The sequence below is a fragment of the Punica granatum genome, chromosome 5 (assembly GCF_007655135.1).
Source record: "Punica granatum isolate Tunisia-2019 chromosome 5, ASM765513v2, whole genome shotgun sequence".
NCBI classification, from domain to species: Eukaryota; Viridiplantae; Streptophyta; class Magnoliopsida; order Myrtales; family Lythraceae; genus Punica; species Punica granatum.
Genome location: NC_045131.1, coordinates 10,196,081 through 10,214,269, shown reverse-complemented (window position 1 = coordinate 10,214,269; position 18,189 = coordinate 10,196,081). Strand labels below are relative to the sequence as shown.

The 18,189-nt window shown below is 41.5% G+C and overlaps 2 protein-coding genes across 3 annotated transcripts; one reads left to right on the top strand and one right to left on the bottom strand.

Annotated features, from left to right (window-relative positions):
- Positions 1-5,996: 5,996 nt before the first annotated feature.
- On the bottom strand, positions 5,997-8,749 carry LOC116209507 (probable GTP diphosphokinase CRSH, chloroplastic). Its single transcript, XM_031543162.1, has 4 exons — positions 8,279-8,749; positions 7,223-8,158; positions 6,640-6,924; positions 5,997-6,252 (listed from the first exon to the last, which is right to left on the bottom strand). Exons 1-4 carry the CDS (start codon positions 8,654-8,656, stop codon positions 6,157-6,159), a joined length of 1,695 nt encoding a protein of 564 aa, XP_031399022.1. The 5' UTR covers positions 8,657-8,749; the 3' UTR covers positions 5,997-6,156.
- A 5,431-nt stretch (positions 8,750-14,180) lies between these two features.
- LOC116208751 lies at positions 14,181-15,950 on the top strand. 2 transcript variants are annotated; one of them, XR_004157118.1, is made up of 2 exons: positions 14,181-15,325; positions 15,690-15,950. XR_004157118.1 is itself a non-coding variant. In XM_031542305.1 (2 exons), exons 1-2 carry the CDS (start codon positions 15,268-15,270, stop codon positions 15,906-15,908), a joined length of 339 nt encoding a protein of 112 aa, XP_031398165.1. In that variant the 5' UTR covers positions 14,181-15,267; the 3' UTR covers positions 15,909-15,950. The 2 variants fall into 2 exon arrangements, 1 of the variants encoding a protein (XP_031398165.1); XM_031542305.1 differs by having other exon boundaries at positions 14,181-15,387.
- Positions 15,951-18,189: the final 2,239 nt, after the last annotated feature.

Here is an 18,189-nt window from a genome sequence, read left to right as displayed (position 1 = left end):
TAGGACATTTTGAATGTCATATTTAAGAAATAGAGAGGGATAAATTTGCATAGGTAATGACGAAATGTAATTCGAGAGGAGAAAGTTGAGATTCAAAGAAAGATAAACATAGTTGGGTATTGATCAAAATCACAGAAGCAAACGACTTAATAGAATGACCAGCTCAAAAAAAAACAGAGAGACTCAAATAGGATATAGGGAAAAAAAATAATAACAACAATTTTACATGCGTTTGGCCATCTTCTAAAGTATACAACGGTAAAAGACAATTATAAAGAAAAACTATTCTTAGTCATAAAGTCTAGCTATAACTAGTCATAATAGTCTAACTATTCTTAGTCAGAAAAACTCATTATTCTTTAAATAGTGCAGGCCAATAATTCTTCAAATATTCTTTCTTGTGAGAATATTCCGTCACGTCACCTTTCATGTTATCTTTTTCTTTTACTCTTTTTATTCATCTCTCATCATGACACTATAACTCATAGGGAAACTGAGAGTCTTGAAATGGTCATCTGAAGGGTCTGCAGAGCCTGAGATGGAACCTTCAAGACTACACATAGAACGAATCTTCTGAACCTAAGCTCACATTTTCGCGAGGAAGCCAGCCTTATATAGATCTTGCTAGCATCCGAGCTTTCATTTGCAAAAATTCTGAATTTTTCGTAACATTCAAAGAGGTGTCTTCCATTTTTCCATCCATGGTTGAACTGCCTAAGGACAAGCCCTATCTTGTTTGCAATTAAAGGACTTCGTTTCTTTGTTTAGTTTTTAGTTCCATGGATTTTATGCTGGAACTTCAAGATAGCCAGAATTTCTCCGGAAGAATGTCCACCGGTTAATCACGACAGGTGTAGTCATTATTTTCCTAGACTCACCGGACAATCTAAGCTTTTGAACTCAAGAATGAGCATGTTTGATATCTATTTTGATGTTGCAACCACATGGTTAGATGGACGGACAACGTCAAGCTTGCTCTATATTGCGTGTTTGCTTTTTTTTTTATTATATATTTAGTTCAAAGGTTTTTTAAGAGTATTTTAAATGAAGAATCTCTCTCTTTTACTTCAATTTCTAGATTTGATTAACAAGGTGCAGATGAAGATGATGAAGAAAGTGGGCGGCCTTAGCTGAGTAAGGTTTGGTACCACAAGATTATCTTTGTTCTTTTGTTTTTATGTGTACGTATATTTGAACTAAATAGCTTTAAATCTCTGAGGGTTTAATTTATGAGAATCTGATTGTAGGTTTGATCTTTTTCACAGATACTTATGTTTCGAGGTTTGTTTGTCGACCCTAAACCCATTGTGAGGATGAAACTCCATTCCTTAAATTTAGTATTTTCTTTTATCTATAGATGATACGAATAAATTATTTATTTTTATAAGATTGTGGCTAAAATTGTTATATTTATTTGCATATATTCAACAATAATACCTGCTATAATATCATGCAACGCGCAGGTAAAATCACTAAGTTTATGTAAAATTGGGGAATCTCGAGAAAAGAACCTAAAAAGACTAACAAAGTAATTAAAATATTTGTGGCTATAAATTTTGATTCCACTCCTCGGGTCATGTTAATCTTATTTTTTTTCTTCATGAGATTTTAATATTATATAGAAAATTTAAGAGTATATGAGTTACAGAAAATTTGAATATTACCCTAAAAGATCAAATTTATCAATAGCTTTTAACTTGACCATATGAAATCTAAATGTCTAGTTTATCTATATATTCTTTTAAAATCATATAAATTACTAAGTATAATGCTGAGAGAATGAAAGTAATAACATGCAAAGCATGAGATATGTGAGTAATAGATAGTAAAAAGAGACCTGTCACAAACACGGATTGGTTCAAGGGTCAGGTGTTTGTTCTTCTTAAACAACGTCTCAGATTTGAGTATTGTGAATGAAGAAAATTCATACTATGAGAGTTTTTATTCCTTAGTGGCTAACTCATCTTGAATTGAAATAATCAGAGCCTATTGAATTTCTGAATACCACGATTCACATCAAAAAATAGAACAATAAATTAAAGTTGCATGTTTTTCATATATGCATTTGATGATTATAAAAGCATATTATCATGCTTCTTGTTGAATTAGTTTATATTAGATAAACATGATTTTCTAACAAATCGGTGATGCATAAATTTACAATTTCCTATCTAATTCCACATGTTATTAATTCATTTTCTCTTTATAAATAGATAGATAGCTTTCTTTCTGTTTTTTTTTTGGCACGCATAAATAGATGGAAATTTCTAAAGTGAAAATACAACATAGTATTTTTATAATACATATAAATAGAGAAATTTTCATGTACATTCTTGGTTAGTGCACAAATAACTTTTATAAAATTCCAGCATAACGTAACTTTTGTAATTTATTTCATGTGCATAAATATAATTTATAAAATTTTCCCATAGAAATCGCACAATTATGTATATTTTCTAAGTTGTTACTTTTTTTGTTTACGTGTATTAAAATTTTTTCATAGGACATTTTGAATGTCATATTTAAGAAATAGAGGGATAAATTTGCATAGGTAATGAAGAAATGTAATTCGAGAGGAGAAAGTTGAGATTCAAAGAAAGATAAACATCGTTGGGTATTGATCAAAATCGCAGAAGCAAACGACTTAATAGAATGACCAACTCAAAAAAAAAAAAGAGAGACTCAAATAGGATATAGGGAAAAATAATAATAACAGCAATTTTACACGCGTTCGGTCGTCTTCTAAAGTATACAACAATAAAAGACAATTATAAAGAAAAACTATTCCTAGTCATAAAGTCTAGCTATAACTAGTTATAATAGTCTAACTATTCTTAGTCAGAAAAAACTCATTATTCTTTAAATAGTGCAGGCCAATAATTCTTCAAATATTCTTTCTTGTGAGAATTTTCCGTTCAAGTCACCTTTCATGTTATCTTTTACTTTTACTCTTTTTCTTCATCTCTCATCATGACTCTATAACTCATAGGGAAACCGAGAGTCTTGAAAGGGTCATCTAAAGGGTCTGCAGAGCCTGAGATGGAACCTTCAAGACTACACATAGAATGAATCTTCTGAACCTAAGCTCGCATTTTTGCGAGGGAGCCAGCCTTATATAGATCTTGCTAGCATCTGAGTTCATTTGAAAAAATTCAGAATTTTTCGTAACATTCAAAGAGGTGTCTTCCATTTTTCCATCCATCATTGAACGGTCTAAGGACAAGCCTGATCTTGATTGCAATTAAAGGACTTCATTTCTTTGTTCAGTTTTTAGTTCCATGGATTTTATGCTGGAACTTCAAGATAGCAAGAATTTCTCCGGAAGAATGTCCACAGGTTAATCACGACATGTGTAGTCATTATTTTCCTAGACTCGCCAGACAATCTAAGGTTAAGTGGTGGCCTAATTGCAAAGAAGATTAGGCATGTCTTCAGGCCGTTTAACGATGGATGGAAAAACGGAGGACAACTCTTTTGGATGTTACGAAAAAATTGAAATTTTTGCAAATGAAAGCTCAGATGCTAGCAAATTTACATAAGGCCGGCTCTCTCACGGAAATGCAAGCTCAGGTTCAGAAGATTCATTCTATGTGTAGTCCTGAAGGTTCCGTCTCAAGCTCTGCAGATCCTCCATATGACCATTTCCAGGACTCAGCTTTCCTACGAGTTATAGAATCATGACGAGAGATGAAAAAATAGAGTAAAAGAAAAAGATGACATGAAAGGTGACTTGAACGAAAGATTCTTGCAAGAAAGAATTTTTGAAGAATTATTGGCATGTACTATTTAAAGAATAGTGAGTTTTTATGACTAAAAATAGTTAGACTACTATGACTAGTTATAGCTAGACTTTATGACTAGAAATAGTTTTTCTTTATAATTGTCTTTTACTGTTGTATACTTTAGAAGACGGCTGAACGCACGTAAAGTTTTTATTTTTATAGATTTTCTTCTTTACAAGAACTCATTCCCAATAGTGTATCAAGGAAGAACGCGATGAAAGATAGCAATGTCTTTCCTTAATATGTCCTTGTGATTTCGAATAAATCGTCGGCAAAACACTGCAACCACCACCTATGCGTAGTTAACTCAATAATGGATCTCAAGGATTTGATGGTCTCTCATTTGGGTTCACGTAGAACACGAGGCATTTGTTTGCAGTTGGCATAATTTTAGCTCTCCTTGTTCGTCTAATTTTTGTGGCACAATCTGAAGAAAAAATTTGTATCTCCTCATTTGTGAGAGCAAACAGACATCATAAGGTACTGTTAGAAAGCTAACTCGTGAAGTAATGTCGTGACGCAAATGGTTTATCATTTGGTATTACTCTGAATCAAATGTGTAATTTTGAAAGGATTCAAAAAAAAAAATGTTCCTGTTGTGCGGTGCTCTGTGAACCACCAAAGACGATCCAATCAAGAAGAGTAAGGATGCGGAGGATGGGCTCTCAGAACACAGAAGGCATGGCTGCTCTTCAAGTTGGTACCCTTTTTCCCTCTCCTCTTTTTCGAGTTGGGTCATCTGTGGGAGTGTTGGTCCGGTTGAGACACTACTCCGTTCAGAACACAGGAGGCATGGCTGCTCTTCCAGTTGGTCCCCTTTTTCCCTCTCTTCTTTTTCGAGTTTGATAGAACGCTTGCACACGTGGGGCTGCCCATCAATATCTATGTCTGGACTATATTGGTGACCTCGAACACCCTTGCAATTTGGGGCAACGGTCAAGAGACAGTTCGAGGAGATGGTGCGGAGGGGAATACTATCAGTCGTTAATACATTCAATATCTAGTTGGATGCATTCTATAAAGAAGGGCAACTTTTGGAGGCGGAGCTCATTCTTGAAGTGGTGACCAAGAAAGATGTGGAACCCGATGTAGTCACATACAATTCACTAACTGATGGTTACTGCTTTCATGATCGGGTGGATGCTGCTACTTAGTTGTTTGGCCTAATGCTTGCGAGGATTTCTTCTCCTGATGTAGTCACTTAATAATGCACCGGCCAATAGATATTGCAAGGGCAAACAAGACGATAAAGCATGTTCTTATATCGGGAAATACTCGGCAAGGGTTAACTCCAAATGTGGTGACACACACCACTCTCGTCAGAGGATTCTGGCTTGTTGGAAATTTTCTTGCTGCACGACAATTACTTGACAGGATGCATGACTCTGTGCAACCTCCAAACTCCCGACATATGCTACTGTGTTAGATTGCTTGTGTAAAATCAAAACAAATTTGACAAGGCAATTGCATATGGAGAACCATAAGTTGGAGGCTAACATCATGAATCCATGATTTCCAGTATACTCATCAATGGTACGTACAATGTCAGGAAGCTCGAACGGGCCAGAGGGCATTTTGTCTGTAAAAATGGTGGAACCTAATGCTATGACTTATACTACATTGATAAATGGACTATGTAATGAAGGTTATACGAGTGAAGCTTTCAGATTGTTCAATGAGATGGAAGGAAGGGATGTGTCCTGAGTGCAGGCACATCCGATGTCTGGTTAGAGGATTTCTTAGATATGGTGACAAAGAGTGGGGCAGCTCCTTCGGAAGATGAATCAGAAAGGTCTCCCCGCACATGCAGCAACAGCCAAACTCTTGCTTGATCTATCGCCAAACGACGCATCGACTCCACAATTAATACAGAACATTTCGTGAATCCATTGCCATCTTCTCATGGGGAATGTATCATAGTAGCTGAATTCATTTTTTGTAAATAGTATACCATCTTATGTCGATATGGTATGTTCATGATCTTTCAGCATCAAAAGACTAGCAGGTTGAACCCATCTAACTCCGCTTTCAGATCATAGAACTGGAATCATGTTGCAGATACTAGAAGAAAACCAAATACAGATGGAGCTGAACAGTATATGCAATACAGGAGAACAAACTGACCAAACAGAGATCTCGAGGATTCAAGAATCTTATAGCAGAGAACAGAGGGAAAGTGGAGAAGAAGGACGGGTCTGGGAAGAAAATGTAGTATGAATTTCAAGAAGGGGTCCATCGCTAACTTAAAGCGGTAGTTTCTTTATTGCATTGCATTCGAATCTGGGAAATACATGTTTTATATTACACTATCTAATCACAAGTACATTACATATCCACAGTGTCAGTATGAAACAACAAGGTCTAAGTCAAAAGCCTAAATCAACCCGGTCATGTTGCCCAGTTGAAGTTTTTCATCCAGCATAGTCCTGTATTGATCATCTCGATCCTCTAAGTTCCGCATAAGTTCAACCTGCAATGCAACAACCCTATTGAACTCAGTTCTGAAACTCCACAAGGATGAGATCGAAGTTCGTAATAAAGAAACCCGATCCGATTGGTCCATCTGGAATCAAGGCCCTTGCCCCTCAGTTTCTCTAGAAAATCAGATATGCAAGTAAATCTATTATCCCTCCTCCGTCTTTGCTAATTCATGCCAGTTTTTTATGTGGCCGACCTATTGCTGCTTGAAAGCTACAGCTTGTTTTTACCATATATAGTTTACTAAATTCATAAGTTTGGTTAAATTCATTTTCATATGACATTTTCCATCAACTTATTTAAAAAATAGTTGAACTCGAGAACCAGTGCAGTTGGTTCAAAGTCCAGTCAGTTTCAAAAGATTATGCTAAAAAATTACCTGCTTCTGAAAGGCATCGAATTCATCAGAGCTAAGGGACCCATCGCTGTTGGAATCTAGAAGCTGCATCATCTCCCTCGCATCTTCGCCTGGGGCTCCAAGCTCCTCCATCACTTCCATGAGCTCCTCTATGCTGATTCGACCATCACCATTCCTGTCAAGAAGGCGAAATACTCGATCTCTGTGATCGATCTCGATGTCTTTATGATTTGTGGAAGGAAGGTCCTGAAGTCGAAGGGCTGCCAGCTCAGCAGCAGCCAGCATTATTGCCTTCAGTCGTTTTGCCTAAGCCGTTCACAAATCAATCATGTGAACACCAGCAGGAAAGTGCCCTAACAAGGTACTAAAGCAACAGTTTAGCCTGCCCTTCTGCAGGGAAGCCCTAACTCTCAAACTGAGACATAACTTTGACTTGTTCAGATAACAGTTAAGTGATTCGGGTAAAACGGATATGTTCATGATAAAGAAATCCATTCTGTAAGTTCATTATTTTGGGGCAGGTTCCTAAGGATTGGATCAGACCACAATAATTGAAGCGACGGAACAGCGGTATACATATGCAAAAGGGAAACAGAAGGGCTACCTCTTCGGGATCGGTAAGACCACTTTTGTACAACGAGTGAGATGCAGTCCCACCAGCTGCTAACATGTTCATCTCTGTAGTTCGGATCTGTATCTCCATCAGCGGCCTCAACCTCCCATTCTCGCTCACGTCAACGGCCATATGCAAGCTCTGATACCCATTCGCTTTAGGCCTAGCAATATAATCCTTTGTCCTATGAGGCATTTCTTTCCATAGAGATTGGACAATCTCACGTGTCCGATAGCATGCCCTTTCCCCTACTTCAATCTTATCACCCACTCCTGGCATTGGCTTCAGTATAACCCGCAGTCCGAGAATATCATTTACCTCTTCAGGCCTCCTCCCATCTTTGAGGAGCTTCTTCATGGTGCTGTAACGGCTTTTATAACGGCCCTGCACTGAGATATCCTCCACCAGTTCAGCTAGAACATTATCATTCTTCAATGATTGAAGCAACCGGTCCTTGTATATCTCTATCAGAGGCTTACTCCCCGTCTCGTGGCTCTGCAACCAGGTGTCCACATATAGGTACGAGTAAGGGAAGAGGTACCGGAACGAGAGATCCTCGAGCTCCAAAGAGAGGAGCTTGGTCCCGACAGCATGAGCTAAAGGCGCATGGACCTTCATAACCTCGAGGGAGACCATCTGCTGCTCATACCTCGGAAGGTAACTCAAGTGCCTCATCGTGTCGAGCTTGAGAGCCAGCTCGAGAATCACCGCTCTGATGTCGTAGAACGTGAGGCAGAACTTCCTCAGGGCAGCAGCGCTCTCTTCATCCAAGACATCGACCTTGGACGGGAAGTTCTTAACGCGCAAGCTCTCGTGCAGTAAATGAGCGGTCCCCATACCTATCCTATCCCTCACCTCATGGATCGAGACCGCTCCGGCCTCGAGGATTTCCCTCAGAATGCCGGCGGAAATCACTTCTGCATCCATCTGGGATTACATTACTATAAAAAAACAACATAGAGCAATTACACAACAACAGCTAATTGACACCTAAAGATCAGAAATTGAACAATGAAGCAAAGCGGCGATCGGAAGCAGATATTATACCTGAAGGTCGGCGAGGATGACGGCGACGGAGAGGGCCTTGGAGAGGAGAGGCCGGCCGTCGGGGCCCACGCCCAAGCTCTGCAGCATCGGGATGGACAGCTTCAGGGCCTTGAACAGTATCCTGGACGAGCTCTTAGACAGAGCCACTCCGCTCATCCTCTCCGTCAGCTCGTTGAAGGCCCCCACCAGCTCCACCACCATCTTCCCGCCGGCGTGCTCGAGCGCGGCGGTCGGGGGCCTCGACGACGCCCTCAGGGACAGCGTCCCCGCGCGGGCGCAAGACGGTGGGACCCGGGGGGGTCTCCTCTGAGCTGAAGGATGGAAAGGGGAGAGCTTGGAGAGGGAGATGTCACGGGGAGTGGCAGAGTAGAGCTCCATGGAAATGGATTTTCTGGCCTCGGGGAGGAAAGACTTTGCAGAGAAATTCCTAAATTTTGTGTTCTTTTCTTTTTTGGTGGTTAATTTCGATAACGCCTAGGTGACGTTGCTTTGTTTATGAGGTGGGCAACGGTTTCGCGGCAGCACGTTTTTAACATTTTTTTTTCCAGTTGGAAAATTGGGGAAAAATTATTAAGGACAATATCTACAAGTAATTAAGGAAATAAGAAAATAGTTTGTTCACCAAAAAAATAAAATCTAATTATTGGGTCGAGATTACTAGACGGCGTTAACCCGAGTAACGCCGAGGGATGTGGCTCTCATGCAGTTGTGTCCCCGTGCAATCGGTACAGTTGTCTCGTAAATTAGTCGTACAATATTGTGGATATTGTGGGTAATAGAGGAAATCATGAGCAATAGAAGAAACAACGATCTCAAATCCTAGCTTTCCTTGTATAGGTGTTGTATTATAATCCTGTAGTTATTGCTTTCTATATTCACATCATGTACATATCTATATAATGCAATACAATACACCTCGAACATTAAGTTGAGGTTTCAGCCCAATTCATCTAATCTCATATGGTATCAGAGCCTACGATCGAGTGATCTACATAGCCGATCTCGATCAGGCCAACCTATACCCTCTCTCCCTCTTCCTAACCTTTTCTCCCCTTTTCCCGACCTTTAAACCAACTATGGTTGACTTTACTTCAATTCTTAACCTTCCCTCCTCTATTCCTACTGTTCAAGTTAAATTGAATGGTCGGAATTATATGTTCTAGAAGGGCATCATGAGCCCCTTACTCGAGACTTATGGTCTCCTCTCCTATGCTGAAGGCCGAGTACCAGAACCCAGCAAAACTGTCCAAAGACCAAACGGCAGTGACTTGCAAAATCCAGAGCATCAGAAGTGGGTATCTAGAGATAAGTTTGCACTAACCAGCAGTGACTGAAGAAATTGGCGTCACCATTCTCTCTGCCAAGACATCCCACGAGGCTTGGCGCTCCTTGGAAACGGCCTTCCTCAGCCAGACAGCCGCACAAGAGGACCTCCTGGAACAGCAATGGCGCGATCTTCGCAAAGGCTCATCTATGCTGGGATTTATCAATGAAGTCAAGAAGAAAGCCCTTAATTTCGCCCAAATCAGTAAACCTAAGACTCAGGCAGAAGTTAACCGATGTATCTACATTGGCCTAGGACCGGAATGGGAGCCCCTTATCCTAGCCAAATCAGACACAATGGTAACGATGAGTATCGATGAGCTCACCTCGCTCCTCATGGGGCACGATGAACGCCACTCTTATGCTGCCATGAAGGAGCAGTCGGCCTCAGCTCCTCTTTCTGGGATTCTCGGACCGCCTCCCACAGAAGTGAATTTTGCAGACGGTCGAGGGAGAAATGAAGATCGCGGTAAAGGGAAGAAAGGGAAAAGTAGTGGCAGAGGAAACGGAAGTAGCTACGGCGGCCACAACACTAGGTTCTTCGGTGACGGTCACGGCGAATCCTATTCCGGTGGCTACTGGAATGGGCACGGGCAAGGAGGAGGCTTTTTTTGTGGGGGGGGTTTGGTTTTCAAAGCAACAGGAGGGGAATGAATAACCCTAACCCTAATTCTTTCGCAGGACAGGGACGACTTGGGAGCGGCTCGGGTCAGCATTTCAATCCGACCCGGGACAACCTGAACCGAGATCCGTGAAACACTAGATCCGGCACCTTCTCTCAACCCGGATCCTTCTTGCCTTTTAGGCCCTCTCGGTTCGGCCCACTCCAAGCCCAGTCCACTCTGGCATTTCCTTACAGTCCAGTTTCTTCATCGGTCACATGTCAGAACTGCAACAGACCTGGCCATATTGCCCCGTTTTTTCAGTTCAATTACTCTTCTAATGTTCAGGCTAATCTTGCTGAAGCTTCTTCACAGGGAATTCATGATCTCGACTGGTACATGGACTCGGGTGCAACACATCATGTCACCTCTGACCTTGCCAACCTAAATATTTATGATGAGACACTGAATTCCGATCATATCTATGTTGGGGATGGTAAATCTCTTCCTGTACTTACCTCTGGTTCTTCCACTATCAAACTCTCTTCTCGTCCTCTACATTTAAATCATATTCTATATTCCCCTAATATATCCAAAAACCTCATATCTATATCCAAGTTTGCTCGAGATAATACTTGTTTTTTTGAACTTTATCCTGACTGTTTCATTGTTAAGGATCAACGAACCCGTCAGGAGCTTTTGCAGGGCCCGGTTAAGGATGGACTCTATTGTTTCCACTCGAGAGACAGGCCCACCAGTCATCCTCAGGCTCTTCTCTCTACTTCTATCTCCAGTAGCTTATGGCATCAACGTCTTGGTCACCCATCTTTTCCAATTGTCCGTCGAGCTCTAGGTTCTTCCTTACAATTAAATAATGATCATGTTGGACTGATTTGTTATGCATGTCAATAAGGCAAATTAATAAATTGTTCTTTTCCTCCTACTATGCATAAGAGCAATTCCTTGTTTGAACTTATTCATACGGATATCTGGGGACCAGCACCAATCTCTTCTCTTACTGGGAATGTCTACTATATTCATTTTCTTGACGATTATAGTAAATTTTCCTGGTTTTATGTCATGAAAACTCGATCTGAAGCATTACAAATCTTTCGTGCCTTTCGGCTTCAAGTTGAAAATCTTTATGGACATAAAATAAAATATTTCCAGTCAGACGGTGCAAAAGAATTTCTATCCACTGCTTTCCAGGTTGAATTACAAGCCAATGGAATTTTTCATCGTATTTCCTGTCCTCATATGCCTCAGCAGAATGGCTCAGTTGAACGTAAACATCGTCACATAGTAGATATGGGTCATTCTCTTCTTTCTCATTCCTCCATTCCTTCCAAATATTGGGACTATGCCTTTGAAACAGCTATCTATATGATCAACCGATTGCCCACCAAGTCCCTACAGTTCAAATCTCCTTATGAAATTTTGTTTGGTCACCCACCTAATTATGGTCATCTACGGGTATTTGGATGTCTTTGCTTCCCTTATTTGCATCCTTATAATCGTCACAAGTTGGAACCTCGCTCCCAACCATGTGTCTTCCTTGGCTATCCTTCAAATTACCTAGGATACCGGTGTCTAAATCCTATCGGTGGCCGTATCTTTATATCTCCTCAGGTTATCTTTGATGAGCGCTCCTTTCCGTTCAGAATTGGTGCACCTATCTCAGTGGAACATGGACGGCTATCCTCAGGCTCTACTTCTGCTACTGGTACGTTCTCCTCTGATATTAATAATATTTCTTCTCTCCCTTTCGAGACCACACACATTCCTGTTCCACTTAATATTTCTTCCCTCCCATCCAGATCCACCACCGTGACAGATGTTGCACCTGAGGTCATTCCGCAGGTCTTGTTGACTCTGTTGAGGATGTTTTGGCTGCTACTACTCCAGATGAGACTAAGCAAGCTCCTCCTCTTGTTCCGCCTCCTACTCAGAATACACACAGAATGGTGACAAGGGCTAAAGATGGATCTCTTCCTCCTCTACGCTTTGTTATCTCACGCCATCCTACGGCCTTTTCTGTCTCTACTGCTTTGCAGGAACCTCATTCCTTTGCTCAGGCTCGTAAACATTCTCACAGGCGAGCTGCCACAGGAGGAGTATCGGGCATTTCTCCAGAACAAAACTTGGGATCTAGTTCCATCGTCTCCTAAACAAAATATTGTTGGCTGCAAGTGGGTATATCGGATTAAGCAGAAGGCAGATGGAACGATTGATCGCTACAAGGCTCGCTTAGTAGCTAAGGGGTTTAATCAGCGAGATGGTGTAGATTATGAAGAAACTTTCAGCCCTGTCATTAAACCTGTCACCATCCGAACTATCCTTTCCCTTGATGTCTCCCTACAGTGGCCTATCAGACAATTGGATGTGAAGAATGCATTTCTTCATGGGCATCTTTCTGAAGAAGTTTATATGTCTCAACCTCCGGGGTTCATCGATCCTTCTCGGCCTAATCACGTATGTCGTCTCCGACGTTCTCTGTATGGTCTTAAGCAAACACCGTGTGCATGGTTTCAGCGTCTGAGCACTTTTCTTTTTCGACTTGGATTTCGAGACTCAAAGGCCGATTCTTCTCTATTCATACTTCGGCATTCCACATATGTTATGTTTCTCCTGATTTATGTTGATGATATCATCTTAACTGGGACTCAGGGAGCTCCCTTTCAGTCTATCTTGGAGGCATTACAAAAAGAATTTGCGATGAAGGATCTCGGTCCACTTCATTTCTTCTTGGGCATGGAAGCTAGGTCAGACTCTAATGGCCTTTATCTTACGCAGTCCAAGTAAATCCATGACATCCTTGTCAGGACATCCATACTTGATTGCAAACCTATTAGTTCACCTGTTATCGATGGCTCTCAACTCTCTCTTCATGATGGTCAGCCATTTGAGGACCCTTCTCTCTATCGCAGTGTGGTTGGCAGTCTTCAATATATGTCTCTTACTAAACCAAACATTGCCTATGCCGTTAACCAGGTATGTCAATTCATGCATAAGCCTTATGTGACTCACTGGCTTGCAGTCAAGAGAATTTTGCGGTATCTTAAAGGTACTATTACTCACGGACTTTATCTTCGACCGAGCTCCATTTCGACACTTCACGGTTTTTCTGCTGCTGACTGGGCGGGAAATTCTGATGATCGACGGTCAGTGGCTTTATTATCTTCCTTAGCTCTAATCCGATATCTTGGAGCTACAAGAAACAACGGATGGTTGCTCGCTCTAGCACAGAATCTGAATACAAGAGTCTTGCTAATGCTACTGCAGAGATAATTTGGCTCCAGTCACTCCTTCAAGAGTTGGGTTTTTCTCAGTCTCGTGCTCCTACTTTATGGTGTGATAACATCTCTGCGATTTATCTCACTGCGAACCCAGTCTTTCACACTCAAACTAAACACATTGAAATAGATTATCATTTTGTTCGGGAACGTTTTATGCGAGGACAGCTACGCATTCAATTCATTAGTTCTGATGATCAACTCGCTGATGGTCTCACCAAGGGATTACCTTCCGCGCGCTTCTCTGCTTTTCGATCCAAGCTTCACGTGGAAACCTTCCCATTAAGCTTGCGGGGGAGTAATAGAGGAAATCATGAGCAATAGAAGAAACAACGATCTCAAATCCTAGCTTTCCTTGTATAGGTGTTGTATTATAATCCTGTAGTTATTGCTTTCTATATTCACATCATGTACAGATCTATATAATGCAATACAATACACCTCGAACTTTAAGTTGAGGTTTCAGCCCAATTCATCTAATCTCATAGTGGGATTGTGATTGTGTATAATATTAGGCCATAATTAGTAGACTTCTTCCTTGTACTATGTTAGGAGTCAAGTAGGAAGGTTAGAAGTTTCTTATTTTTCTTTATGAGCTGTAATATAAACCGATGTACTTCTCAATATTGAATCAGAAGAGAATTGCCAGTCAATCGGCAATTTTATATGGTATTAGAGCCAAAGGCTCAAGATTACTGATCTTAGCTCAAGATGGCCGGCGATGACAGAGACAAGGGAAAGGGAGTCGACAAGGTGCCGATCAATATTTCGTCTCCGCTCTTCATCAGTCCTTTTAATAATCCCTGGGTCACTATTGTCCCGGCTCCACTTACCGGAGACAATTATTCGAGATGGGCAAAGGCCATGAACCGGGCCCTCCGGGCAAAGAACAAGATCGGTTTCATCGATGGTTCCACAAAGAAACCGGAGTCATCAACGAGCTTTGGTCCATGGGATATGTGCAATAATCTGGTAGTCTCGTGGATTTTTAATTCGCTGGATAAGACTCTTCAAAAGAGTCTTGCATATGTCGATGACACGCAAGAGATGTGGAAAGAGCTAAAGGAGCGACATTCGCAAGGAAACGCTCAGCCGGTCTACTAATTGAAGAAAGAAATTAGTCGTCTCGAGCAAGGCACTGAATCTGTGGTGAAATACTACGCCACTTTGAAAGGCAAATGGGATGAGTTAGAGGATTACGCAGAGGTCATGGATTGCACATGTGATGCGACAGCTCAGATAGCCAGGGACAAGGAGGTTGAGAAACCGTACCAGTTTCTCAAGGGGCTGGCTGCAGAGCTCTATGGCTCGGAGTGCTCATAGATCCTCAACGCCGACCCACTGCTATTGTATATAAGGCGTTCTTGATGATCTATCAGGAGAAGCAGAGAAAATTTGGAACGTCGCGCAAAGATGATCAAATTGAAGGGGCTATTTGTGCTGCTGGACATATAGAAGGAAGAAGGGCAGGAGAGAAGCCTTTCTATGACCATTATCAAAAGACAGAACAATGGAGAAGCACATGCTGGCAATTACATGGATACCTGACTGATTGGGAGCAGAAGAAGTCGGAGCAGAAGGGCAAACCATTGAAAGGACGCGGTTCAGGGGAGTTGCTGGGGTGCAGCCAGGCTCGGGACGTGGTGCACAGCAAGCGCATTCTGCCCAGCAGCAGCTCCAGAGCTCAGGTGGCTTCCAATTGCGGAACCCATCATCTGCTCATACGGTCGGGTCCGGTGGTTATTCGTCGGAGGTTGCGGGAGTGGCTTTGATGAACGGCTCGTTGGCCTTAGCTGGTAACATCAGGGCTGGAGGCATAACAATCCCAGGTTTGTTAGATGCCAAGTACCAAGAATTGCTGAATTTTATCAGGAAAATGAACGTCTCTCAGGTATGGAGTTTGTATCTCGATGTATTGATTGGATACTTGATTTGGGAGCATCTACTCATATGACAAGATGTTTGGAGGTTCTCGAAAATAAATGGCCATTGAATAAGCCGTTTTCGATCACACTCCTTGATGGGAATGTAGTGGTGGCTGAATTTGAAGGCAATGTTCGATTTGGCAGTAGTCTTATCTTAAGAGGAGTTCTATAGATACCGGGTTTTACATTCAATTTGATCTCAGTTGGTCGTTTCTCGATGGATTTGAAGTGTTTGGTGACATTCTTGTCGGATTTTTGTATTGTGCAGGACCTCACCTTGAAGATGCTGGTTAGAGCGGGTGAGTTGTGGGGCAGGGTCTACTGCCTTCGGCTAGTGAAGACACGGCATGTCTCTGTGGGAGCTAAACCAGAAGACTGGGATGTGTGGCATCGTCATCTCGGTCACCCTTCGTCAAACGTTATTAAATGTTTGCCTCGAGTTACTGGGAAAGGTTCCCTTTCTGCTTATTGCGATGCATGTTCTTGAGCTAAACAAACTCGAAGACCTTTTTTCCATCAGTGAAAATAAAGCTACCAGTATCTTTGATTTGATTCATGTTGATTTGTGAGAGAATCCATAAAATGATTCAGACGCAGTTTGGGCGACTAATCAAGGTGATTCGGAGTGACAATGGAAGAGAATTCGTATCGGGAAGAATGCAAAAATTTTATCATGATAATGGCATGATTCATCAAACGTCTTGCGTGGATACTCCTCAACAGAATGGGAGAGTGGAGAGAAAACACCGGCACATTTTCAATGCAGCTTGTGCTTTGATGTTCCAAGTGGGATTGCCGATTGAATTCTGGGAAGAATGAATCCTCACCGAGGCCTTTTTAACTAATTATACCCCTACACCGTTGTTATCGGGAAAGATGCCATACGAGGCTTTATTTGGTCGTCCATCGCGTTATGATCATCTCCGAATATTTAGGTCTTTATGCCATGTTCACTGGAAATTCAAGGCTCGTGACAAGTTTCATGAGAGGGGGAGAACAAGAAGATGGCATTAGAAAATCAAACCGAATAAACAAAGGGAAGGCGCCTGTTTGATTCAAAGATTTCGTCTGCTATACGGCAGCTGACCCCACGCTCCGCTCACCCTCTCCTGCAATCAACTCTTCAAGTACGGTCCGTCCATTGCATATTATTTAAGTTATAATCGTTTATCGGAGACTCACAAGGGCTTTGTAGCGGCTATTGATTATCAGGTCGAGCCGAGCTCTTATTCGCTGGCAGTAAAGGATGCACGGTGGAGAGAGGCTATGGCTCATGAGATTAAAGCATTGGAGAATAATGGCACATGGAGTCTTCAACCTTTGTCCCCTAGAAAGACGGCAATAGCGTGCAAATGGGTTTATAAAATGAAATAGGAAAAAAGTACGAAAATCTTCTTGTGATTTGGGATCGGAATAAATGACACCTTGTATTTTTGTTAGGAATAATTAGCCCCCATGTGATGTACTCCGTTAAACATAGAGGGTTACGACGTTATTTTTTTTCATTTTCAGTCATCAATCTTTAACATTTTAATCATTTTGGTTTTAATTTTTTTCTTTTATCATTCTTACCCTCAACTTTTCCTTTTGTTTCATTTTAGTCCTACAAAGAAAATCGAAAGGGAAGGAGGGGTCGGGGCCGCGAATCGACCGGGGAAATCAAATGGAAAGTTGAGGGTAGGAATGATAAAAGAAAAAAGATTTAGAATCAAAATGATTAAAAGGCTAAATATTGAAGATTGAAAATGAAAAAAAAAACAAAAATCAACGCCGGAATCCCTTATGTCGAATGGAGTACACTACAGGGGGCTAATAGTCCCTAACAAAAACATATGGTGCAATTTGTCCCAACCCCAAATCACAATAGGAATTTTTGTACTTTTCCCAATGAAGTAAAATGCGGATGGGAGCATCAAAAAATACAAGGCACGTCTTGTAGTGAAGGGCTACACTTAGGTTGAGGGCCTGGACTATCGTGAGACCTTCACTTCAATCGCAAAATTAGTGATTGTTCAACATCTACTTGCAGTTTCTCTTGCTCATGATTAGGAGCTTCATCAGCTTGATGTGCACAATGCAATCTTGCATGGAGACCTCGATGAGGAGGTGTACTTGCAATTACCACCAGGTTTCAGTTCGGTTAAAATTGGTCTAGTTTGTCGTTTGCACAAGTCGCTCTATGGGCCTCGACAAGCTTCACGTAATTGATATGCTAAATTCGCTTCCGCACTACTTGCGTGTGGTTTTCAACAATCAGAGGCCAATCATTCACTTTCACTTATTTTCGTGGAGATGTTTCTTTGGTAGTGTTGATTTATGTGGATGATATGATTCTATCGAACAAAATTTCCTCTGCTTGCTCGAATTTTAAGAATTATTTGGCGCAGCAAATTCGCATCAAAGACCTCGGATTGCTGAAGTACTTTCTTGGGTTGAGGTGGCTCGGAAGCCGGATGGCATTTTTCTGTCACAGAGGAAATATACTCTGGACATTTTATACGAATGTGGGAAACTTGAGAGTAAGCCATCACTGTTAGCAACAGCATCGGCTTCGAGAAGACACGGGAGATCCTTTTCCTGAACGAGAGCTTTATCTGCGTCTCATAGGTCTATTGATTTATTTGACCATTACACGTCCAGAGCTATGCTATTCTGTACATGTGCTTTCTCAGTTCTTGCAGTCGCCGAAAACAGCCCCATTGGGATGCCGCTCTTCTGGTCCTTTGATATCTCAAGCAAAGTCCGGGACAAGGGATCCTATTTCAACG

Coding starts and splice junctions, on each gene's coding strand:
- LOC116209507 (XM_031543162.1), bottom strand. CDS start 8,656: ATGGAGCTCTACTCTGCCACTCCCCGTGACATCTCCCTCTCCAAGCTC. Junction 8,159..8,278: donor TCATCCTCGCCGACCTTCAG/GTATAATATCTG, acceptor ATGTAATCCCAG/ATGGATGCAGAAGTGATTTC. Junction 6,253..6,639: donor TCGATGCCTTTCAGAAGCAG/GTAATTTTTTAG, acceptor GTTGCATTGCAG/GTTGAACTTATGCGGAACTT.
- LOC116208751 (XM_031542305.1), top strand. CDS start 15,268: ATGAACGGCTCGTTGGCCTTAGCTGGTAACATCAGGGCTGGAGGCATA. Junction 15,388..15,689: donor GGAAAATGAACGTCTCTCAG/GTATGGAGTTTG, acceptor TGTATTGTGCAG/GACCTCACCTTGAAGATGCT.